The 26147-nt window shown below is 42.6% G+C and overlaps 1 protein-coding gene and 1 non-coding gene across 2 annotated transcripts; one reads left to right on the top strand and one right to left on the bottom strand.

Moving 5' to 3' along the window:
- Positions 1 to 9647: 9647 nt before the first annotated feature.
- Positions 9648 to 9720, bottom strand: TRNAR-CCG (transfer RNA arginine (anticodon CCG)). Its single transcript has one exon. It is a non-coding gene; the product is annotated as a tRNA-Arg (tRNA).
- A 6139-nt stretch (positions 9721 to 15859) lies between these two features.
- Positions 15860 to 25686, top strand: KPNA2 (karyopherin subunit alpha 2). The gene is made up of 11 exons (XM_061392373.1): positions 15860 to 15951; positions 17556 to 17653; positions 17803 to 17940; positions 19652 to 19740; positions 20863 to 21131; positions 21294 to 21388; positions 21486 to 21749; positions 21936 to 22169; positions 22400 to 22582; positions 23706 to 23855; positions 25340 to 25686. The coding sequence occupies exons 2-11, from the start codon at positions 17579 to 17581 to the stop codon at positions 25430 to 25432; spliced, it is 1590 nt and encodes a 529-aa protein (XP_061248357.1). The 5' UTR covers positions 15860 to 15951; positions 17556 to 17578; the 3' UTR covers positions 25433 to 25686.
- Positions 25687 to 26147: the final 461 nt, after the last annotated feature.

The raw sequence follows: 26147 nt of genomic DNA, 5'->3' as shown, positions 1-26147 counted from the left end.
CATAGATTTGTAAAGGAATTGGCAACTGTCATGTATTATCTTTGTAGTCATGAAAATCGAATATCTCCTAATTTTTTAACCTCTTCTCTCTGTTAGAATATTATAATTTTCTTCACCTAAGCGCTAACCATCTCCTGGGTAATATAAAAAGATCTTTTTTCCTTTATATTTTCTAACTGGTTTTGGTAGGTGTATAGAAAGGGTACTGATTATACCTGATCATATATATATATATACACTGATATATATCGATATTTATTGCTTATGTCCCAATTTGTATATATACAAAAATATTTCAAACTGTTTGCCATAGATTCCCTTGGGTTTTCTCAGGAGAAAACTGTAAAATTTTGAAGTAGTGGTATTTTGCCTCTTCCTCTCAAATATTTGTAAAACTTTCATATTGCACTGATGAACACTTCAGTTCAGTTCAATTCAGTCGCTCAGTCATGTCTGACTCTTTGCGACCCCATGAATTGCAGCACGCCAGGCCTCCCTGTCCATCACCAACTCCCAGAGTTCACTCAGACTCACGTCCATGGAGTCAGTGATGCCATCCAGCCATCTCATCTTCTGTCGTCCCCTTTTCTTCTTGCCTCCAATCCCTCCCAGCATCAGAGTCTTTTCCAATGAGTCAACTCTTCACATGAGGTGGCCAAAGTACTGGAGTTTCAGCTTTAGCATCATTCCTTCCAAAGAAATCCCAGGGCTCATCTCCTTCAGAATGGACTGGTTGGATCTCCTTGCAGTTCAAGGGACTCTCAAGAGTTTTCTCCAACACCACAGTTCAAAAGCATCAGTTCTTCGGCGCTCAGCCTTCTGCACAGTCCAACTCTCATATCCATACATGACCACAGGAAAAACCATAGCCTCGAGTAGACAGACCTTAGTTGGCAAAGTAATGTCTCTGCTTTTGAATATGCTGTCTAGGTTGGTCATAACTTTCCTTCCAAGAAGCAAGTGTCTTTTACTTTCACGGCTGCAGTCACCATCCACAGTGATTTTGGAGCCCTCCAAAATAAAGTGTGACACTGTTTCCACTGTTTCCCCATCTATTCCCATGAAGTGATGGGACCTGTGATGAGAACTTCACGAGCTATTAAATAATCTCAATCATAGTCATCATCTTTGCATTATAAGTAGTTCTCATTTTCAGGGAACACCTCAAGTATTTCACTTTCAAATGAATAAAATTTCACTTTAGTTCAGGGATGTCCACACCATTTCAGCTTGGAAATCTGACAGACACCCCTCTTCTTTTATTGCTTTCTTAATACTACTGATCTGATTGTGTCTTCCACGTACTTTACCTTCTCACTCGTCGTTTTTATCTCTTTATCTTTTTCCTTTTCATTCTGATTTCATTTTCAGTAACATCAACTATATGTTTGGCTGTGCCTCGAATGTATGATTTCTTAGTTCTCTGACTAGGGATAGAACCCATGCCCCCTGCTGTGGAAGCACAGAGTCTTACATACTGGACTGCCAGGGAAGTCTCCTAGTTGGTTCTTTTTCTGTTGTTCACCCTGTTGTTCTTTCAACCCAGTCTACTCCCTGCTTGTAATTTCCTGATTCACAAGAACAATTGCTTCTTGTTCTTTTTTGAAAAATATCTGTTCCTTGAAATTGTCTTTGGGATTCTTTGTCATCTTTATTTGAGGTATATCTTCCTCTGAGCATTTTTAAGGGGGAATTTAATAGAAGGAGTTCCCTGCTGGTCCACAGATTCCAGCACTTTCACTGCCAGGACCCAGGTTTAATCCCTGGTTAAGGAACTAGGATCCTGCAAGCCATGCAGCACAGCCAAAAAAAAGATAGAAAAAAGAAAGCTATTTTTTAAAAACAAATGCATTCCATTGTTTTTATATATATATACTTTTAATGTATTTATTTGTTCTTGGCTACACTGGGTCTTCATTGCTTTACATAGCCTTTGTCTAGTTGTGACAAGTGGGTGCTACTCGATGACGGTGTGCAGGCTTCTCATTGCAGAAGCCTCACTTACTGGGGCACACGGGCTGTAGGCAGATGGGCTTCAGTAGTTGCGGCTTGTGGACTCTAGGGTAGGGGCTCTGTGGTTGTAGTGCTCAGGGTTAGTTGCTCCACAGGCAGCACGTGGAATCCTTTTGGACCATCGACAGAAGCGGTGTTCCCTGCATTGGCAGGCAGATTCCCATCCTCTGTGCCACCAGGGAAGTCCAAAAGACAGCTATTGAGAATAATATAATGAATACCTGCATAAGCATGGCCCAGTTTTATCAAACCTTAATAATTTTTCCATATTTGCTTCTTTTTCAATGCTTAAAAATTACAGATATCATTGGTGGTGGCCAGTCTCCTGGATGACTGGCCTCTAGTGACCCCTGCTTCTCTGTGTTCACGCCTTGTGTAGTCCCCCTGCACTGTATGTCCCCTGTAGATGTAGCGGGACTGGTCTGAGTGGCCCATAGCATATGGAAGAAGTGATAATAAACGCTTCCAAGTCTAGGTTACAAAAAGACTGAACTCTCACCTCTTTCTGTTTTCATCACATAATTTTATTTCTTCTTAGCATGCCCCTCCTTCTTCACTCTCAAAATCTCATCCTTTCTCTTAGATCATTTCCCCTGAGGGAAGCCAAATGCTGTAATGTTATCAGACAGTCCAAAGAGGCCCATGGCCAGGAAGCCACTGAAGTCCTCAGCCAACAGCCAGTGAGAAGCTGAGGTCTGCCAACAGCTGGTAAGTGAACATGAAGTCAGATCCTCTCCCAGTTGAGCCTCCAGATAAGACTGCAGCCCCAGCCCAGAGCTTGACTGGTCTCCTCCTGAGGGACCTGAACCATCTGGTAAACCATTCCCAGATTCCTGGGGCAGAGGAAGTATGAGTAATAAGTGTTTATTGTTTTAAGCTGCTAAATTCTGGGGTAATTCATTTTGCAGTAGTAGGTAACTAATACAGGGTTGAAGGCCCCTTAGGCTCCTCCCTAATCCAATTTCTTTTCCTTCCCAGGGATAATCTTTATGCTGAACTGGGGGTCTCTACCATTCTCCTGAATGTTTTTCCTATTATGACTGTGCTAGCTGCCACTGTAAAAAGATATCATCAATTAATGTTGAGGAGTTTAAAAAATTATAATTCTAAGTTTTGCTACATTCCATAAAATATGCACTTGTAGTTCAATAACAGAGAAGGCAATGGCACCCCACTCCAGTACTCTTGCCTGGAAAATGCCATGGATGGAGGAGCCTAGTGGGCTGCAGTCCATGGGGTCGTGAAGAGTCAGACAGGACGGAGCGACTTCACTTTCACTTTTCACTTTCATGCATTGGAGAAGGAAATGGCAACCCACTCTAGTGTTCTTGCCTGGAGAATCCGAGGGACGGGGAGCCTGGTGGGCTGCCGTCTATGGGATCGCACAGAGTTGGACATGACTGAAGCGACTTAGCAGCAGCAGCAGTTCAATAAATGATCTCTGAAATGAATGATAATAAAGTTGGGGAACTTTTCCTTTTTTAATGTGGGAATTGCCTAGTCTAATGTTATAATGAAACGTAAAAGAAAATCTATTGTTAATAATAGCTTGCACCTACTGAACACTGTTCCAAGTATGAAATCTTTGTATAAAATATTTTTTATAAATCTTAGTACAAACATATGAGCTTTTACTTTTATTATCCCAGATTAGGGATAAGAGAAAAGTTAAGTACCTTGCCCGGGGTTATACAGCTAGTAATCAATGGATACCAAAACCATTAGCTACTATCAGTCCGTAGAAATTAAACAGAAGGGGAAAGATACAATTAACATAAACGCAGCTGTTAGAGGCCTCCTCTGCAAATGACCATGAGGTCTAAGTGGATCATCATAACTGCCTTCTTCCATCATTTATTCTGTGCTCCTACCCTCTGTTGGGCAAGGCTCAGTGCTTGGTAGGGAGACTCAAAACTTTATTCCTGTAAGACTTGTGTTCTCGGCAGTCCTGTCGTTATTGGATTGCTGTACTTTCCCATTAACTGAGTCTTTGGGACAAGAGCACACTAAGATGTACCTCCCGTGAGTCCTTGGATTCCTCTTTCCTCCACTAAGTAGCAGAGCCATTTGCCCCTTGGTAATCACATCATTCACGGGACTGTCAGAGCTGGGGCTGCTGTAACCAAGTACCACAGCCTGAGTGGCTTATACAACAGACATTTGTTTCTCACAGTCCTGGGGCTGGAACTCTGAGATCAGGGTGTCAGTGTGGCTGGATTCTGGTGAGAGCTCTCTTCCTGGCTCACAGATGGCTGCCTTCTTGCTGTATTCTCACACGAGAGAGAGAGCGCGCAGCAGAGAGATGGAGAAAGGGCGCCAGACACTTCTCCTTCTCATAAGGACACTGATCCATCACGGGGCTCCACCCTCGTGACCTCATCTGAAAGCCTCACCTCCCCATAGGGTAACACTGTGACTTTCACCAGTCGATTTGGGGGTAACATAAATATTCAGCTCATAAAACTGACACCCCCTCCCCTTCTCCGCCTGTTGATTCAGCAGCCTGGGGGTCCCAGATGGTCAAGGGGCAGCCTCATCTCCAGTTGAATGGAGCCATAATAGTGTCTCCTGGCCTAAACATCTCTCCACTGGTCACTAGGACCTCTGGACCCACTGAGCCTCTGCCAAGGAAAGCAAAAAAACCGAAATAAATCTTCCAGTGAATCATTAGCAGTCATAGTGGGAGAAGCCACCCCTACCTCCTCTCCTTAGTTCCTGGACCGGCGCATCCTGGCAATGTCTAAGTCCAGGAATGGTAGTGCTAACAGAAGCCCTGCAAGCAAGGAAGGCAAATCCAGACCCAGAACACGTGTCTGTCCCTGTGAGGACCGGCTGCTGTCCGCACATCCCAGACTCACTGCAAACAAGAGATTATTGTTTTGCCTCTCAGGATGCGACCCTCCCCTTGAAGAAGCGCCCTCTGCTGGCCTTTCCTAAGATCTGCGGCCACGGGCATGCTCTTGTAATTGGCATCTATCAGTCTTGGTTCCTTACGCTTTTATTTGAGGAACCTTTCTCCTTTTATTTGAGGAGTTGAGATGCCTCCTGGTTTCACTGATGGAGGTGTTTGTGGTTCCGCTTCTCATCCCCCTTGTGCTTTTGTAGGATTTCTGAGAGAAGTGGAGAAAAGTGGCAACCGTACTGTAATCTGGTAAAATTTTAAAATATGACAATTCCGAATGTTGATATTATTGGATTGTATTTTAATATTAATCCTGGTGTACTTTCTGACATTCTTATATGAGTTTGGAAAATTTGGCTGGATATAATACTAATATTTATCGCTTGACCCACTCCTCACTTTGCCTGAAATTGTGTGCATGAATGCTCAGCTGTGTCCAACTCTTTGGGACCCCGTGGACTGCAGCCCGCCAGGCTCCTCTGTCCATAGAGTTTTCCAGGCAAGACTACTGGAGTGGGTTGCCATTTCCTACTCCAGGGAATCTTCCCGACCCAGGGATCAAACCTGCATCTCTTGTGTCTACTGCATTGACAGGTGGATTGCTTACCATTGAGCCACCTGGGAAGCCCTTGCCCCTGAGATTGCTTGGGGACAAAGAAAAAAATGATTAAAATGGGGACAATTAGAAAGGCCCTAATATGTTTTTCATGAGGTATATCAATAATATAGTCATACCATCCCTCTTTCTCAAGCCTCTAAGGCAATTCTTAGATGAGGAGCCAGCTCATTCTTTGTTATGGGGCTGTCCTGTGTGCTGTAAGATGGCAAGGTCACCATGTCTGCCAAGGAACCTCAGAAGGCTAGGTGAGTATTAGCTGCAATACCTGCCGCCCCAGTCTTAGTCAGTGATGGAAAAACCATCTCAGAACTGTCTCAATTGGCCATTTATGTTTGATAGTATGAGACTGGTTGATGATAAGCAATGCATCGTAAAACTTTCAGATGGAAAAGAGAGTGTTTTGTGGACCATTTGTTTTTGGGTATCTGTGTGTGGCAGTTTTAAGTTGTTAGTTCTTAAAATCTTTTAAATGGCAACAACTGGACCAAAAATCTGTCAGAGAATTTTGAGACTCATTAAAACCAAATTCAATGAGAGGATAAAAAAAAAAAAAACCAACAGTCTTCATCACCTAAAATCAACAGTGACCATGGACTATGGAAAACTCAAAATAAAATGTGCAACGTTTGCGCTGAGGAAAGGTGCCGATGTTTTGTGTGGCTAGTTGGTATGCAAGCCTCTTTTTAAGAAATTACCTCTTCCCCTTAATGGGAAGAATTGATGGGAGGGTGATTCCTCTGTGGCCCCATGAATCAACAGGAGAAAGTTGGGCCACTTGTAAGCTTTTCCCGGGAAGCTTGATTCTGGAGCAAGTGACCCTGGGATGATGAAAGCCATCAGAGGCACCTTTTGCAAGTCTAGCTGCATGGCAAGTGGCAAGGATGGCAGCAGTGGTGGCCTCTTGGCAGGTGGCTGGCCCTGGGAGTCACTGTGCTTCCAGCTTCTTCTTTTGGGGGGCCTTTGGTGTGTCCTTTGAGTCTTGCTGGCTCCCACAACTGGTCCTCCAGTTTTTCCCACCCCCGTTTAGTAAGCACCCCCCTTCCCCATGGCTTTCCAATAAGTTCTCTTTTGCTTTGCTCAGGTTGGGCTGGTTTGTTTTCATTGTTAGAAACAAGAGGGAATTAGCAAAGGAGACTGAGAAGCTGATTGGACAACTGAGAAAAAGGAGATTTTTCTGGAAGCCTGTGAAAAAACGGTTTGTTTCAGGAAGGAACTGGCCAAGAGTTTCAAACTTCAGGGCAAAGTCAAGCAAGAGAAGGAGTGAAAGGTATCTCTTAAACTTGCCAATTCAGAGGTCAGTATCTGGGAGGAATGTGTCCAGCGACAGGGGAGCAAGGAGTACCTGCCAGGTGGAAGGAAGGAAACCCTGGGTGTGCAGGAGCTGCCCTGAGGCAGCTTGGCTGTGTGGAGGGAGGTGCCATGGTACCACCTGTCTGCCAGGTGCCCAGGACCAAGGGTGAGCTTTTAAAGAATAGAGAAACTGTAGAATGTTCGGGGGCTCAAAGGAAAGCCGGGAGAAGGAAACTAAAGTTATAGACAGGGTGGGGGGTGGAATTAATGGGCTTACACCTTTTAAATGTTTACTAAGTGTGGTGGTTCAGACGGTAAAGAATCTGCTTGTCATGCAGGGGACCCAGGGATTGAACCTGGGTTGGGAAGATCCCCTGGAGAAGGGAACAGCTACCCATTCCAGTACTCTGGCCTGGAGAATTCCATGGACTGTATGGTCCATGGGGTTGCAAAGAGTCGGACACGACTGAGCGACTTTCACTTTCACATCACCAATACTCTTGCCTGGAGAATTCCATGGACAGAGGAGCCTGGGGGGCTATACAGTCCATGGGGTCGCAAAGACTTGGACCCCACTCACACTTTGTTTTTTTCACTCTAGTATGAGACAAGTTTCCTGAGGAGAAGGGGGTTCAAAGCAAAATCAGAGGGAAGGAATGGCTTGGGACTGGAGGAGGGACATCCTCTCCATGTGAGACAAAAAAGGGAAGAAATGGGGCAGATGGTGGAGGTGAGGGAAGGCGAAAACGTCGAACTTGCATTGAATGACTTGAATCCGGGGTGTTCAGTAGGCATTGACTTCAGCTGGGATGAACTATGGTGAGTGAGTCACAAAAACACCTGCCAGAGAGAAGGCCCGGGGCTGAGACGAGAGGTTGGCGGAGGTGGGGGAGTCGAGTGAGCTCGCTGGAGGCCTGAGCAGGCCAGTCAGAAGCCCAAAGCATGGAGAGCCTGTGAGGAGTTAGTCTTGCCCAGCCCTCAGGCTGAGGGTTGTGTGTCAGAGCAATCTTGCCTTGGGACCAGGGAGACAGTGTCGCTGTCCGTTGTCCCCAGATGCTTCCCACAGGTGGAAAGTGGAGACAAGGAAATTCTAATTTTTTAAGGACCTACTGTAGCAAGGACCTAATGTGGCCACCAACTCTGAGGCACCAGGAATGGAGCTGGAAATCATGCCCTGGGCTTATTCATTTGTTAGTCTGTTCTGGCTTTTAAATTTAGCACCATCTTGCTAATCTTAAAAGGGGGCGGGGGGTGGTGGTGGTAAAGGTATCAGCTAAAATTTCCCATTGATTGTTTAGCTTTTTTTCTTGAATAAATGTTTAATTTTGGAATAATTTCAGATTTAATGTTAATAATTTCATAAAGCTTGCAAAGAGGGCTCCCATATACCCTTCAGTCAGTTTCCCCTAATGCTACCATCTTATATTACCATGTACCTTTGTCACAATTAAGAAATCAACATTGGTATAAATCACTGCAGATGGTGACTACAGCCATGAAATTAAGACACTTGCTCCTTGGAAGAAAAGCTATGACAAACATAGACAGCACATTAAAAAGCAGAGACATTACTTTGCAAACAAAGGTCCATCTAGTCAAAGCTATGGTTTTTCAGTAGTCACATATGGATCTGAGAGTTGGACTATAAAGAAAGCTGAGCACTGAAGAATTGATGCTTTTGAACTGTGGTGTTGGAGAAGACTCTTGAGAGTCCCTTAGACTGCAAGGAGATCAAACCAGTCCATCCTAAAGGAAATCAACTCTGAATATTCATTGGAAGGACTGATGCTGAGGCTGGAGCTCCAATATTTTGGCCACCTGATGAGAAGAACTGACTCATTAGAAAAGACCCTGATGCTGGGCAAGACTGAAGGCAGGAGGAAAGGGGGACGACAGAAGATGAGATGGTTGGATGGCATCACTGTCTCAATAGACATGAGTTTGAGCAAGCTCCAGGAGTTGGTGATGGACAGGGAAGGCTGGTGTGCTGCAGTCCATGGGGTTGAAAAGAGTCAGACGTGACTGAACTGAACTGATAATTGTGCGTAGCTAAATTGCAGAATCTACTCAGATTCCACTGGTTTTCCCCCTACCGTCCTTTATCTGTCTCAGGCTCAAACCCAGGATCCCCACATAGCATTTATTATTTGTTTTTTCAAAAGTAGGACTTAACTCTGTGCTATTTCTCTTGTACAAGTTTTACAAGAAGAGTTTGAACTTTTCAAGATCGTCAGCCGAACCAGTCTGGAAAGCTTAAACTCTGATTACATTTCTTTTATTACACTAATTTGCAAATCAAATACACACACACACACACAAACCTTACGTTTCAACCACAGGTTGCTGTTCATTGTACTTTAAGGACAAAAACCATAAATTATATTATATTTGTATGTTTTAACAGTTTCTTATAAATTCTCCTTAGTTCTAGAAATGTTTGCAGCCAGCACAATTGGATCTGCTCACACACGCCTTGGGATAAGGATGGGGAGGCAGTTTTCCATGTGTGCCTGCCCATGATGAAATGCATTTTTAAAAGACAGAAAAAGAGATGATGCCATCTATCCAGCTAGCATTTGGTGTTTCCTAAGGCTTTTTTCTTTAAAAGATGAATATAAACTAGGCAAGAGTAAATGCTTCTCTTTTGGGCCACATCTTAGTTTTCTCTTGCAAGGTCTCAATTGCACTACAGCTGAGAATGCATTTCCGATTTGTAAATACAACAGCCGTGGAGATCGCAGCAGAGAAAGCGAAATCACGACATTTCAAAATCTACTTTTGTGCCCATCATTGCTTTTCTCTCCACCAAAACTAATCTTGGTGCGACCCAGATGGGACTCGAACCCACAATCCCCAGCTCCGGAGGCTGATGCCTTATCCATTAGGCCACTGGGTCACCACAGGATCCGGGTTCTCACACCGTCCTCTTACGTGATGCCATCATCGTGCCCCGCCCCCGCGCTTTGTGGCCTCACGTCAGGCTGCTTGCGATTTGGGAATCGCCGCCAGTGGCTGCAGCACGCGCCTGCGCCTTCGGCCTGGCCCGCCGCCCTAGCCTCTAGGCGCATGCGCATGAGCTACCTCGGCGCCGCCGCGCTGTCCTGGTACTGCTCGGCAGGCACGCAGGCGGGTCTGGGTATCTGTGGGAGGGGCGTGCTTTTCCTTAGGTTCTTTTCGGGAAGGGTCTCAGTCTTGACTGTATACTAGACGCTCTTGGGGGGAACTTTAAACAAAATTCCAATGCATGGCCCCCCCCACCCCCGTTCTAATTGTTTACCCGGGCAGGCCCAGGCCTCTGCATTTCGGCATGTCTGCCGCCTTCCTCTAGCGTGAGGTCCCCACAGCCTTCCCGTCCCTAACAGTCTCCCCCTTCTCCTTTGCCGCGTTTGTTCTATATATGTTAACTGGATAACTTTTTATGTGCTGGGAACTGTCGGGGGTTTCCAGGGTGAACAGGCTTTTCTTTAAATCTGCCCCGCTGCTCCACTCACCTACATCCATATTTCTCCCCATCTCTTCTTTCCCTCCAGATTAAAGAGAAAATAAACAACAAGGTCCCTACATACAAAATAATGCGAATTTTGTTTTTATCTTAAAACTAGATGTTGGATAAAGATTTAGAGATTTTATGGTTCCATGCATAATACCTTTTTGCTTGTTGCACGTAAATGTGCTGCTTTTATTTTTTTTATATACACTTCTTTCTTTTTAGACACATAATACCTGTTCACTGTAAAATTGTTTAAATAAAAAGAAATAAATAAATAAAATTGTTTAAATAGGGGTGAGCCAAGCAAAGAAAATTGAAACTGACTATAATTCTAGTGTTCAGAGTCAACCACTGTTAACATTTTGGTGTGTTTTTTTCCAATTTTATGTGTCTGTGTGTCATGTCAGTTTTACTACCTGTGGATCCTGAGTCATCCAGGAAATACTTTTCACAGACACTAGGACATTATCAGTGAATAATAACTAATCACACAGCAACGATGGTGCAGACGCGATGCTAAGTAGAACTGCCACATTATTGAGTCCAGGCAGTCAGACTAAGCTAGTAATAATAGTTAGGCTTCACCTTTGTGCAGTGGAGGGGGCGTGGTTGTTGGCTAGCTTCACTTAAGAACGTCTTTGATAGTCAGTTCAGTTTAGTTCAGTCGCTCAATCATGTCCGACTCTTTGCGACCCCATGGACTGCAAAATGCCAAGCCTCCCTGTCCATCACTCAAACTCGTGTCCATTGAGTCGGTGATGCCATCCAACCTTCTCCTCCTCTGTTGTCCCCCTCTCCTGCCTTCAATCTTTCCCAGCATCAGGGTCTTTTCTAATGAGTCAGTTCTTCTCATCAGGTGGCCAAAGTATTGGAGTTTCAGCTTCAACATCAGTCCTTCCAGTGAACATTCAGGACTGATTTCCTTTAGAATGGAGTGGTTGGATCTCCTTGCAGTCCAAGGGACTCTCAAGGGTCTTGTCCAACACCACAGTTCAAAACCATCAATTCTTCTGCGCTCAGCTTTCTTTATAGTCCACAACTCTCACACCCATACATGACCACTGAAAAAAACAGCTTTGACTAGACGGACCTTTGTTGGCAAAGTAATGTCTCTGCTTTTTAATATGTTGTCTAGTTTGGTCATAACTTTTCTTCCAAGGAGCAAGCGTCTTTTAATTTCATGGCTGCACCATCTGCGGTGATTTGAAGTCCAAGAAAATAAAGTTTGTCATTGTTTCTACTGTTTCCCCATCTATCTGCCATGAAGTGATGGGACCAGATGCCATGATCTTAGTTTTCTGAATGTTGAGTTTTAAGCCAACTTTTTCACTCTCCTCTTTCACTTTCATCAAGAGACTCTTTAGTTCTTCCTCGCTTTCTGCCGTAAGAGTGGTGTCATCTGATATCTGAGGTTTTTGATATTTCTCCCACCATTGTTGATTCCAGCTTGTGCTTCATCCAGCCCAGTGTTTCTCATGATGTACTCTGCATATAAGTTAAATAAGCATGGTGACAATATACAGCATTGACGTACTCCTTTCCTATTTTGTACCAGTCTGTTGTTCCATGTCCAGTTCTAACTGTTGCTTCCTGACCTGCATACAGATTTCTCAAGAGGCAGGTCAGGTGGTCTGGTATTGCCATCTCTTTCAGAATTTTCCACAATTTGTGGTGATCCACACAGTCAAAGGCTTTGGCATAGTCAGTAAAACAGAAGTAGATGTTTTTCTGGAACTCTTGCTTTTGTGATGATCCAACGGATGTTGGCAATTTCATCTCTGGTTCCTCTGCCTTTTCTAAATCCAGCTTGAACATCTGGAAGTTCACGGTTCACGTACTGTTGAAACCTGGCTTGGAGAATTCTGAGCATTACTTTACTAGCATGTGAGATGAGTACAGTTGTGTGGTAATTTGATCATTCTTTGGTATTGGAATGAAAACTGACCTTTTCCAGTCCTGTGGCCACTGCTGAGTTTTCCAAATTTGCTGGCATATTGAGTGCAGCACTTTCATAGCATCATCTTTCAGGATTTGAAATAGCTCAACTGGAGTTCCACCACCTCCACTAGCTTTGTTCGTAGTGATGCTTCCTAAGGCCCACTTGACCGCATTCCAGGTTGTCTGGCTTTAGGTGAGTGATCACACCATTGTGGTTATCTGGCTCATGAAGATCTTTTTTGTATAGTTCTTCTGTGTATTCTTGCCACCTCTTCTTAATATCTTCTGCTTCTCTTAGGTCCATACCATTTCTGTCCTTTACTGTGTCCATCTTTGCATGGAATGTTCCCTTGGTATCTCTAATTTTCTTGAACAGATCTCTAGTCTTTCCCATTCTATTGTTTTCCTCTATTTCTGATCCTTCCTCTGATCATTGAGGAAGGCTTTCTTATCTCTCCTTGCTATTCTTTGGAACTCTGTATTCAAATGGGTATATCGCTCCTTTTCTCCTTTGCCTTTAGCTTCTCTTCTTTTCACAGCTATTTGTAAGGCCTCCTCAAACAACCATTTTGCCTTTTTGCATTTCTTTTTCTTAGGGATGGTCTTTATCCCTGCCTTCTGTACAATGTCATGAACCTCCGTCCATAGTTCTTCAGGCTAATCTCTGAAGATCTAATCTAATCCCCTATCAGATCTAATCCCCTGAATCTATTTCTCACTTCCACTGTATAATCGTAAGGGATTTAATTTAGGTCATACCTGAATGGTCTAGTGGTTTTCCCTACTTTCTTCAATTTAAGTCTGAATTTGGCAATAAGGCGGAGAAGGCAATGGCACCCCACTCCAGTACTCTTGCCTGGAAAATCCCATGGACGGAGGAGCCTGGTGGGTTGTAGTCCATGGGGTCGCTGAGTCGGACTGAACGACTTCCCTTTCACTTTTCACTTTCATGCATTGGAGAAGGAAATGGCAACCCACTCCAGTGTTCTTGCCTGGAGAATCCCAGGGACGGGGGAGCCTGGTGGGCTTCTGTCTATAGGGTCGCGCAGAGTTGGACACGACTGAAGTGACTTAGTAGTAGCAGTTGGCAATAAGGAGTTCATGATCTGAGCCACAGTCAGCTCCTGGTCTTGTTTTTGCTGACTGTATAGAGCGTCTCCATCTTTGTCTGCAAAGAATATAGTCAGTCTGATTTCAGTGTTGACCATCTGGTGATGTCCATGTGTAGGGTCTTCTCTTGTGTTGTTGGAAGAGGGGATACTATAAGAATTATTAATTTAAATCCCAACCCTTGAATACATGTTTTTAATATTTTATGTGACAAAATGGGAATTATGCATAAATCACTTCTACCAGATAAACAAAATTCAGTGAATGTCTCTTGAGGAAACATTTTGTGCGGTGTTTGAGTTGCGGGCTAAACTAGTTGCCTTTTGGATGGAACACAGTTCTTACTTGAAAGAATGACTGACGGACTATGATTATTCAGACTTGGCCACACTTGAGTTTGCTTCTCTGGTTCAGCATCATTCTCAGGCTCACATCATTATAGCACACAGTCCATTGGAAGAGAGAGGATATCTCACAAAAGTCTCAGTAAATATTTTACTGTATTCTGTTACATCTTCATCAGCAAACCAATTCCTGTGTCTGGGGGATGGAATGGGATTGGTTTAGGCCACACTAGGCCCTCTCCTGAATCTCCATCCCAACTACAATAGGAAGATTTGAGGGGGTGGGGTCTGTGCTTTCCCAGGGCAAGGTATCTGTCAAAGGCAACTTTCACTGTTGACATTTTACTTCTCTTTCAGGTTGTTTTCAAGTGCAAGTACAGAATAGTGGTCAGAGAGCATGGATCCTGGAAGGACAGGGCCTGGGTTTGAGTCCTGTCTCTGCCATTTACTCCTGTGTGAATGTGGACAAGTTACTTAACCACCCACTCTTCTCTTCTGTGAAATGGAACAGATAATAATGCTACCTCACAGAGTTGTGGAGATTAAATGTATTCATAAAGATAAAAAACTTAGAACACTTCTGGGCACATAGTACCCAATATTTATTTGTAAGCAAAAGAAGACCCACTATAGCTAGCTTAAACAACAAAGGAAGTGTACTGGATGATGTATTTGCAAAGTCATATAATTGCAGCCTTTTGAGGTAAGGCAGGGTATTGATCAAAGTTTTCATGCTTTCTCTCCAATTGTCTTACTGGATTTCTAGGATTCGCATCTCTCAGTTGAGAACAGAGCCTGCTTTCCTACCTCTCATCATTAAACAAAAGGCATAGGCTTCCCAACTGAATGAATTTAGGTCACATGACTGCCCCTGAGCCATTCACAGTAGCCCAGAGAATGCCCTGTAGAGACTGGTTTAGAGGTGAAATCCTACCACCTTGTGCATTTAGGCGGGTAAGATTATGCTGATTGGTTATGTGGGAGTAGAATGAACCTCCATGACTGCCATTACTGCTACACAATGAGTGAGGCTGGCAAAAATGCCTGCAGGAGGGACAAAGTTCATTGTTTGAATTCATAGTAAAAAAGAAAAAGCCAATACAGCTTTTCTTAAAAATACCCTTCTCAGAATACAGAAAAGCTGCTGATAACTATCACTGATGCTTTTTTTAAATTACAAGAAAATGCAAACATTTTATTTGAAATATATAAAATATAGCATACATCATAACTATAACAATGGATGATTTGAACACAGACTATAAATAAATAACCGCATATAAGCTCAATTGTCTTGAATTTGATGATTATGGTGTGGTAATAGAATGTCCTTATTCTTAAAACACAAGCTGAAATATTTAGGGGTAAACGGACATGATTTCTCAAACTTACTCTCAAATGGTTCAAAAAGTAATATGTAAAAGCCATGTATATATAAATAGAGGTACACGCGCGCTTGTGTATACATACACATATATGTGTATACACATCAAAATAGTAAATTAACATTTAACAAATATGGATAAAGATTTGCAGTTCTTTTGTATTTGAAATGATTAAAAATAAGACTGGAGAAGCAGGCATTAATCTTTTGTTAACATAGTTCTGCCTTCTATGCAGTCTTTTATGACACAAGTTAATAACAGGAACAACTAAAAAAGGCAGCACATATCTGCCTTACCCCTCCCCTCCATGATGGCCAGAGACCCCGGCCAAGTTCTGAGTCCTATCGGGAAAAATGCATAGCAATATATTTCTTTATTAAGATTTTTAAAGAGAATTATTTTGGGAATCATTTGTGGTACTTAGTTAAGGCAAACATTCAGGAAAACGACCAGCCACCACACAGCGGTAAACGCATGCAAAGAGCTAACCCTCCGACCAAGATGGACAGAGAACCGGCCCTGCGCACTGCATGCCGGGATCTGGAGTTTTTCTTCTCAGCACTGCAAGGCTCTCGGGGATCGCGCGGCCGCTCCCTTATCTCGCGATGCTATCCTATCTTCTTCTGGGCCCTCTGACCCCCTCCCCAGCTAACGTGTTTTTCAAATCCACCAATGGGCGTATAGCGTAAGCTCGAACCAGCCAATCGGAATGCGGAGCCACCGGGAAATTTAAATCGCGCCGGCCGGCTGCACGAGCCACACCGTCCTCGGGCTGACCGTGGTGGACGTTTAGAGGCAGCAGATCCCGCAGCTTGTGCGCCGCGCACCGCCTCCGGTGGACGCTTGAGCCTGCTGTGTAGGTACGAACTGAGGTCGCAGTGCAGCTGGAGCGGCAAAGGCTGGTCCGTAGGCCGCTCTCGGATTGCTGGAGGCGGGAGACGAGTCTCGGGGTAGACGCCCGGCCAGGCTTTGGCCTCTCTGGTCGATGAGGCCTCGGGGGCGTAGTTCGTTGACGAAACGGGTGTTTCACTGTGGATGCGAGTGCATGGGCTTCAGTGCCCGTGGCCTTGCGAACCGCTGCAGTCGCTTTTGAGTAAGAATTAAGAGTCAGGCCCGAGGACGAAAGCCTCGGTAGGGGGCCCGGCGCCTCTGGCTCCTCCTCCGCGGGTTCCCGCTGCTGCTTCCCTGAAATGGGGGTGGGGAAGGGGGTAGGGGAGGGGACTGGAGATGGAGGTGGCAGTTGGAAGTGCAATCTCTTAATTTGTAAGCCTTGGGTTGGCTGTGTCACAATTTCGTAAAAGAACAGAATGGAATTAAAGATAGCCACTTTGAAGGAGGACTTTTGTGATATTTTGGGAGATTGCTCTTAAGTAGGTGAGTTTGAGTGGAACGCAGCTGATACAGCCTCATTTAATGCATTCACTCAGAATTTCTGGAAATGAAAATGTGCGAGATGCTGAACTGCGTCGCAGGTGTTCAGGGTGGGCAGGAAATTTTATGAAAGTTTATACAAATGTTAACTACGAATCAGATTTTTAAAAATTTTCAAACGTGCAGAATGTTATCTGTTTTGGCCATTTAAAGCCTCGGAGCCTCGGAGAAGGCAATGGCACCCCACTCCAGTACTCCTGCCTGGAAAATCCCATGGACCGAGGAGCCTGGTGGGCTGCAGTCCATGGGGTCGCTAAGAGTCGGACATGACTGGGCGACTTCACTTTCACTTTTATGCGTTGGAGAAGGAAATGGCAACCCACTCCAGTGTTCTTGCCTGGAGAATCCCAGGGACGGGGGAGCCTGGTGGGCTGCTGTCTGTGGGGTCGCACAGAGTAGGACACCACTGAAGCGACTTAGCAGCAGCAGCAGCAGAGCCTCCAGAAGATCTGAATTTGTGGCCCGTACGACATAGATTTTAACTGTAACCTTATTTCCCCTACGTTGTCTTCAGTTAACTATTCATGGATCCTATATAGAGTCTAGAGCCACGCTGTGCAGTGTGGTTGTCACCAAACGCATGTGGCTGGTCTAAACTGAGTTAATGCCGTAAGCGTAAAGTACCTGCAAGATCTCAAAGAATTAGTATGAAAAAAGAATGCAAAATAGTTCAGTAATTTTTTGATGTGTTGAAATGAGAAAATAGATATTGGAGTAAATAAAATATATTATTGAAGTTAATTTCATTTGTTCCTTTTTGCTTTTAACAATCGTGGCTACTAGGAAGCTTAAATTTATACAGCTTGCATTATATTTCTGGTGGACAGTACTGCTCCTGGAAGCCTCAGCCCTTCAGAGGGGAGGGGCCAGATATAGTTTGGCCAAAACTCCTTTTCCATAGTGCTGAAAAAGGAAGTTCCTCCTCTAGTATGGAAATACGAATTGAACGTGTATTTGGTAATTCCCTTAATGCTTATGTTATTGCCAAACAAAGTAATAAAAAGGAAATTTTTTTCTCTCCCTCATCTTGCAGCTTTCTCCCTTTGTCTCATAATCATGTCCACCAATGAGAATGCTAATTCACCAGCTCCCCGCCTTAACAGATTCAAAAACAAGGGGAAAGACAGTACAGTGAGTACCTTCTGTTGTTTTCCTAGTATTTTTTAAATGGGAAGGTATTTGGGAAGGGCGTCAAAACTTTGAGTGAATTTGAAAAATTGTCCTCACTTGGCAACTAACACTGATGTAATAGGTGAGATGATATGTTATCTTTTCTCAAGGAAATGAGGCGTCGCCGAATAGAAGTTAATGTGGAGCTAAGGAAAGCTAAGAAGGATGACCAGATGCTGAAAAGGAGAAATGTCAGCTCTTTTCCTGATGATGCTACTTCTCCACTGCAGGAAAACCGCAACAACCAGGTGAGGATATTTTAGCTTATGAATTACGGTAAACCCAGAAAATCAAAATGAGGCCTTTCTGAGATATTTAAATAACATGTCTTAGCTTTGTGGGTTTTAAGTGTCAAATGTGAAGATGTGTTTTTGTGTGCTCCTGGTCGGTAATTCTGACGGGTTATCTTTTCCCCGCCATCCTCTGTAATCTGTGGAAGCTGATTCCAAGGTTGTCTTTAGCTCTGATCTACCCTTCAAGTTTCCCTGCTTTTCCAGTTGCCAGCTTCTACTTTGAGTTGGCCATTCAAGTGTTTTTTTAGTATGTCCAGAACCAACTTTTTTTTCCCTGTCTTTTTCTTTCTCTTTCTCTCCCTTTCCCTTTCTCCCTCCCTCTCTTTTTTTGTACTTGTCACCAGCTTTTTTCAGGTCTTTTTCCTCAGCTGTCTCTTGATTTTCTTTCTGTGCCACATACTGTTTACCTAAAAGTTTTCTTAAAATACTGCTTAAAACATCTTAGAAACTTTATGATTTTAAATCCTTTTTTAAAGGTTTTTTTGAAATTAGACCCATCTTAGAGTTCTACTCATGGAGACTTCATGATTTTATTAGAGTGAATGATTGAGTGAAAGTCACTCAGTCGTGTTCAGCTCTTTGCAACCCCATACTCAAGTGGGTAGTCATGCTCTTCTCCGGGGATCTTCCCAAGCCAGGGATTGAACCCAGGTCTCCCATATTGCAGGTGGATTCTTTACCAGCTGAGCCACCAGAGAAACCCCATCCTGGATTTTTAAATTTATCTTTCATCTTTTAAAAATATTGGGCAATTTCCTGCTTTTTTCCCCCACATTATGCTTTCCTTCAGTTCTCCTCATTTTATCAGTGTTCTTTCCCCCCCACCCACACTGAATTCCACCTGTGTTCTGTTTTTCAAGTTTTATAGTCAAATCCCATCTTCTCTTTATAACACTTCTAGGTCATCCTAACAGGAACAATGCTCCCTTCACAGAATTCCTGTAGCACCCCATTCTGCACCACAAATGGAGAGTAAATTCTGTATAGTGCTATATACAGTGTTTTATATATATAAATCATTTGTTCTACGGTTGTTCAGATTTTACATTTTCCTTGTTGTAAGGTTTTAGGGAGAATGTGATACTGTCTTTTTGAGTTAACTGTAGCTTGGTTCTCAGACAAACACTACAGTTAACCTCCAATCTGTAGTCACTACCTGTAATGTTTTTTTTTGTTTGTTTGTTTGTTTTGTTTTTTTACTTTATGTGAAGAGCCAACTCACTGGAAATGTAGTCACTACCTGTAATGTTTATGTGTGCTACACCACTGGCGAAATGCATGGATAACAGCCTTAGCTCTGCAGATTCCCCGCACATGGCCTCTGACTCGATTCCTTTTCCCCTAAAAGCATATCTGAATACAAGTGATTGAGACTAATGTAGGAATAACCTTCACAGTGCTCTAGTCCATTTTTTTAACCTATTCACAGCTACTTTTTTTAGTGACTAGATGCTGGGATACTTCATCACTTAAGACATCATTTAGTCATGACACCAAATTTGAGGATTGTTTTATATATTAAATAATGAATATTTAACAGGTGAATTTAAATGTGGGACAAACTTTTAGTAACTGATTATAAACATAGAAATGTCTTCATGTTTGGATTGCATTGTATTTAATCTTAAAAATGATAATTTGAAAATTAATTTCCCTGTTCTTGTAGGGCACTGTAAATTGGTCTGTTGATGATATTGTCAAAGGCATAAATAGCAACAATTTGGAAAGCCAGCTCCAAGCTACTCAAGCTGCTAGGTAAGTCTTGTCTTCTGTAGCATGAGTAAACTAAGAAATCAGCCTTTTTACATTTTGCGATGGCAGGTGGTGCATAGAGTAAAGGTTAAGCCAGGCCTAGGCAAATTTCCCAGAGAAGGCAATGACACCCCACTCCAGTACTCCTGCCTGGAAAATCCCATGGATGGAGGAGCCTTGTAGGCTGCAGTCCATGGGGTCGAGAAGAGTCGGACAGGACGGAGCAACTTCACTTTCACTTTTCACTTTCATGCATTGGAGAAGGAAATAGCAACCCACTCCAGTGTTCTTGCCTGGAGAATCCCAGGGATGGGGGAGCCTGGTGGGCTGCCGTCTATGGGGTCGCACAGAGTCAGACACGACTGAAGCGACTTAGCAGCAGCAGGCCAGTTTTCATTATAATCTTTGCTAATCTAAAATTTTCTGTAGTTGCCTAAAATTACATCTACCTCCAGTGATAATTTTTTGACATACTTAAGAAATGTTTTTTTGTCACTGGCATTTCAAGTCAGTGTCAGGAAAGTGGGATTAGCACACTCATTTAGAATGGTTCATCCATTTAGGAAATAAATATATTCTATTTATTAGACTCTTCCCACCCGCCATACATAACTATCTGTGACATCCATATTATAAGGGTTGATGATCTCTGCAGCCTCACAGCGGGGAGAAGCAGGTCCCATTGGCAGAAGATCAGGGAAACGTGTGTCCCCACTGCTGGCCAGAGTAATTCGGGTTAATGGACTGTGATGCTATTGTACTGGCCAAGTGTTTAAGAAGTGGCAAGATCTAAAATAGATTTCTGCAGAGAGAAGGGTTCTGCGTCATTGGTAATATTTCAGTTTTGGAAAAAGTAGTTTAAGACACTACCTGTGGTAGCACCATGCAAACAGTCTGCTCAGTTTCTCTTAAATTCCAGGATATCTCAGCATTTGGTCTTCACTGTAAAAGGTTATTTAAAGTTCTAAACTCTTGGATTAAGATGCATTTTAAATTGTGTTTTTTATATGAACTTGTTTGGTCTCGAGTTGGCATTTTAAATTGTTGTGTTTTTTTTTTTTTTCCCCCCCGTATGAACTTGTTTGGTTAATCACCTTCAACTTTTCTCTTTTTGCTTACCCATAGGAAACTGCTTTCTAGGGAAAAGCAGCCCCCTATTGACAACATAATCCGGGCTGGTTTGATTCCAAAATTTGTGTCCTTCTTGGGAAGAACTGATTGTAGTCCCATTCAGTTCGAATCTGCTTGGGCCCTCACTAACATTGCTTCTGGGACATCAGAGCAGACCAAGGCTGTGGTAGACGGAGGCGCTATCCCAGCATTCATTTCTCTGTTGGCATCTCCCCATGCTCACATCAGTGAACAAGCTGTATGGGCTCTAGGAAACATTGCAGGTACTTGGATTTGAAATTGACTGAATGTCTCCAGTCATACTGGGGTTGGCAGAAGTGTCTTAGTGTATTTGTTGCATCAAGACACTGGTGTACTCAGTAACTGAAATTAATGGCGCTAGACAGGTAGTCATGGTTAACTTAGCCGCTGTCTTTTTTTTTAAGGTGATGGTTCAGTTTTCCGAGACTTGGTTATCAAGTATGGTGCAGTTGATCCACTACTGGCACTTCTGGCTGTCCCTGATATGTCATCTCTAGCAGTAAGTTACTTACCATAAGTCAACGTTTCTCACTGATTCTCATTTTTCTACCCCCCTTAGAAAACAGCACTTCATTGCGTTTTTCTTTCCCCCCCAGTGTGGTTACTTACGTAATCTTACCTGGACGCTTTCAAATCTTTGTCGCAACAAGAATCCTGCACCCCCCTTAGAGGCTATTGAGCAGATTCTTCCTACTTTAGTACGTCTCCTGCATCACGATGATCCAGAAGTATTAGCTGATACCTGCTGGGCTATTTCCTACCTTACTGATGGTCCAAATGAACGGATTGAAATGGTTGTGAAAACTGGTGTTGTACCCCAACTTGTGAAGCTTTTAGGAGCTACTGAATTGCCAATTGTGGTAAGTTGATTTTCAAATGAGAATATAAAGTATAAGGAGCACAATCAGTTGGTATCAATATTGACATTGTATATTTTAGGCCATAATGAGCCTCTTACCTGTCAAAACTTTTAGGGTGTAGAGATTTTGAGTACTGCTGGAATAGATAAAAGATAACTGCCAGCGTCAACTTTTTTTTCCTTTCAGACTCCTGCGCTCAGAGCCATAGGAAATATTGTCACTGGGACAGATGAACAAACACAGGTTGTAATAGATGCAGGAGCACTTGCTGTGTTTCCCAGCCTGCTGACAAACTCCAAAACTAATATTCAGAAGGAAGCTACGTGGACAATGTCAAACATCACAGCTGGCCGCCAGGACCAGATACAACAAGTTGTGAATCATGGATTAGTCCCATTCCTTGTTGGCCTTCTCTCAAAGGTACTATAGCCTTAGGACTTAATGGGCAGGCACTTGGTAGAGTTGTACTTCTTAAGATTCTTAATGTACTAATGCTAGGTTCTATTTAACAGTCCTTTGCTAGATAATAGTGACCTTTTTACTTTAGCTTGGATAGAACCAATTGGAAGTCTTAATCACTTTCTTCTAAAACAGTAGTTTTGGAATCTTATGGCCATTCTGAAATAAACCTGTTTCTTTATGTTAATTAGGCAGACTTTAAGACACAAAAGGAAGCCGCATGGGCTGTGAACAACTATACAAGTGGCGGAACTGTTGAGCAGATCGTGTACCTTGTTCATTGCGGCATAATAGAGCCGTTGATGAACCTCCTCACTGCAAAGGATACCAAAATTGTTCTGGTTATTCTGGATGCCGTTTCAAATATCTTTCGGGTAAGGCTTAACAAGACGGCATTTGTTTGAATTTGGACTCGATAATTGGTGTACCATTTAGATGATGGAGTGAGGGGCAGCTGAGTTTACTCAGTTAACCACAGAATCAGAAAACCTGTTTATGTGGGCCACACTCTTGATAAAAGATGTGGCAAAGGATTATGAGAGAGAGAAAGGAGATGACAGATGCATGATGTGACCTGAATTGAGGCCAGGCACGTAGATGGACGCTGTTCATACACATTTATTTTGTCAAGCATTAGTTCCCCTAATTTCATACTAAACTTTGGTGAAATTAAATTTGAATGACCTGGTTAATTATATTTTTCTTTTGGTTCCATTCCCAATTGATCAAAGTGTGATAGCACATGGCACTTGATCGTAATGTTTAATGGGTTTAATGGTTGCTTGGTCCCACCGAACAACTTTAAACCTCTGAGTATGGAAATTTTTACATAATCAAAGTTGAGTTTATAGTAATGATCCCTAATGTATATATCACCTAGCTTAAATAATTTGTCAACATTTGGCCTCTCTTTCTCCTCACCCTTTTATTTTGAAGCAAGTCAGTTATTTCATTTTTAAATATTTATGTCTCTCCTGAAAGTTGAGGACTTTAAAAACATAGCTAGCCATGATAATCATTTGTGTATATACCTAATAGATTCTTGATATCAACAAATAGTCCAGTTAGGGGAATTTCTTTTTACATACCTTAGGTTATTATCCTTGAACAGTGGTTCTCTTGCTTGATTTCCATACACCTTGGGATTGTCTGGGGTGCTTTTATACCAGTAATTTTCTATTCCCATCACAGACCAGTGGGCCTGGATATAGTGTTGTTTTTTAAGTTACCCAAGTGATTTTGATACACAGGAAAGGTTGAGAACTATAGTAACATCTTCATGGCTGAAAGCTACAAAAGTAGCTGCGAAGAGCAAGTACAGATCTGATTCCTTTGAATTGTTAAAAATGTGCAGTTGCATTTTATCTCATAGGATTGTGAAGGAACTGCTAAAATGTGTGTTTCTGTCTGATATATATTGATAGTCAAACATAGACATTGTTTTCATTAAAAGAGTTCATTCAAAGTTTAGTCTTCTAAACGTGGACTTTTTTTCAGGCTGCTGAGAAACTAGGTGAGACTGAGAAACTTGGTATAATGATTGAGGAATGTGGAGGTTTGGACAAAATCGAAGCTCTGCAAAACCATGAAAACGAGTCTGTGTACAAAGCATCATTAAACTTGATTGAGAAGTATTTCTCTGTAGAGGTGAGTAAACTGGTGGTATTGATAGCTGGGAAGGTTAAGCCCCTAAGATATTTTTCCTCATACTTTCTTAATGAGTCTTGATAAACATAGTAAAATATCAGCATAAGTATGCTATTGCATATAACATACATGTTTGTTCCTCTAATGTTTTGCTTGATAATAATACCATCTTTTAACTTGAAATATTAAAAAGTCACCAGTTTACTTTGGAATGAATAACCTCACGAATCTTAGAATGAGAGTCAGTTTGTGTAGGAGTTGGAGAAGTGGGCCAACCCCACAGCCATCCTCTGGCCTAATAGGCTGTTTTCTTCTTGACTACTGAAGAGTGACAGGTTAAGGAAATCTCTTTTTCTGTTATTGTAGTAGCATTTAAAAAAGTAACTTATTTTTGTCTGTGATGGGTCTTTGTTGCTATGCAAGGGCTTTCTCTAGTTGTAGCGAGAGGAAGCTACCCTCTAGTCGCGGTGTGCAGGCCTCTCATCACGGTGGCCTCCTGTTGCGGAGCACAGGCTCCAGGCCGTAAGGGCTTCAGTAGTTGTGGCTCGTGGGCTTTGTTGCCCCATAGCACGTGGGGTCTTCTCCGACCAGGGATCGAACCCATGTCCCTTGCGTTAGCAGGCAGGTTCTTAACCACTGGACCACCATAATTATGGGAAGTCCCATAATTTTTTATTGACGTATAGTTGATTTATAGTGTGTTTAATTACTACTATACAGTGAAGTGATTCAGTTACACATACATATATTCTTTTCCATTATGGTTTATCATAGGATATTGAATATAATTCTCTGTTATACAGTAGGACCTTGTTGTTAATCCATTCTGTATATAAAAATTTACATTTGCTAACCTCGACCTGCTACGCCATCTCTTCTCCCAATCTCCTCCCACTTGGTAACCACCTGTCTGTTTTCTATGTCCATGACTATGTTTCTGTTTGGTAGATAGGTTCAATTGTGTTATATTTTAGATTCCACATATAAGTGATATGTCGCTCTGATGACTTACTTCACTTAGTATGATAACCTCTAGTTGCATCCCTGTTACAGTAGCATTTCTTAACCTCTTCAGAACCTTCCCCTCTCAGGCAAACTTCAGTAGCCCTCCCTCCACTATTTGAGTTATTAAAATATGGTTCAAGATTAAAAGTGAAATATGCAAATGAAGACCTTAAGAGTGAATACTTACAGGTGTTGTGCTAAGTGAAATGAGTCAGACAGAGTAAGACACATACCATAAGATTTCTCTTGTATGTGGGATGTTTGAGGCGGGGGAAAAACAACACATCAGCTCATAGAACAGATGGGTGGTTGCCAGAGGTTGAGGGTGGGAGAAATGAGTAAACTTTTTTTGTTTTTGTTTTCAGCTTAAATAAATTGAGATAAAAGAGTAAAGTGTAAATATAGATTGTTAGGCAGCTACCTCTTAGAAATGTGCCAAATTTATGGGATTATATTGTTTTGTTTTTAAATATTTGCAGGAAGAGGAAGATCAAAACGTTGTGCCAGAAACTACCTCTGAAGGCTACACATTCCGAGTGCAGGACGGCTCTGCTGGGACCTTCAGCTTTTAGATGCGCACCCGAGGTTAACGCTGTTCGTTGTGCACTATGTTTGGTATAAGTTTGTCTCACTGTTTCTCTACTAAGAACTCTTTTTAAATGTGGTTTGTTATTGTAGCACTTTTTACAACAAAACTATACTTGAACAGTTCCAAACTGTACATACTGTATGAAGCTTCTCCTCTCAATGGGTTTCTTGTTTCTATGTGGAATTTCATATCTTGCAGTGTCCTGTAAATAAAGATTAAATTCCACCCTTTTCTTTACGTCACCATGCCAATGTGTTACTTTCTAATGTAGAGCTCTCACAGGTTGCGAATGAAAGGGAGTTGAACTGAATCCATGTGACTGCACTGGGGTGTATCTGGTGGCAGGCAGCACTTGATGTAAGGTCTGTCATGTCATCAAGGATACAGAATCGATAGCTTCCTGTCTGCTTCTGAATTCTGGCTTTGCTCTAGGCTGCTTCCCCGTTTGGTTGGTGAGAAATGGCCCTTGGAATGTCACGGGACATTTTTCACTGGACAAGTTTTTCACCAAAGAACAAATAAAATTTCTCAGAACCCCTCAGCCAGTGTCTTTTTAAGTCATACTGGCCACTGGGATAAAAATCTTAAATTTAATCTTAAATTTCTCCCGGAGTCACAAGTGGAATTCATTCCTCCCAACGTTCAAGGCTGAAAGTGAGTTCAAGGCTGCACCTGGGAAAATTTGACTGGTAAGGGGT

Source organism: Bos javanicus, chromosome 19 (genome assembly GCF_032452875.1).
Source record: "Bos javanicus breed banteng chromosome 19, ARS-OSU_banteng_1.0, whole genome shotgun sequence".
In the NCBI taxonomy this organism is placed as follows: domain Eukaryota; kingdom Metazoa; phylum Chordata; class Mammalia; order Artiodactyla; family Bovidae; genus Bos; species Bos javanicus.
The sequence above is the reverse complement of the archived record's forward strand: the minus strand, read 5'-3'. Positions and strand labels throughout refer to the sequence as shown.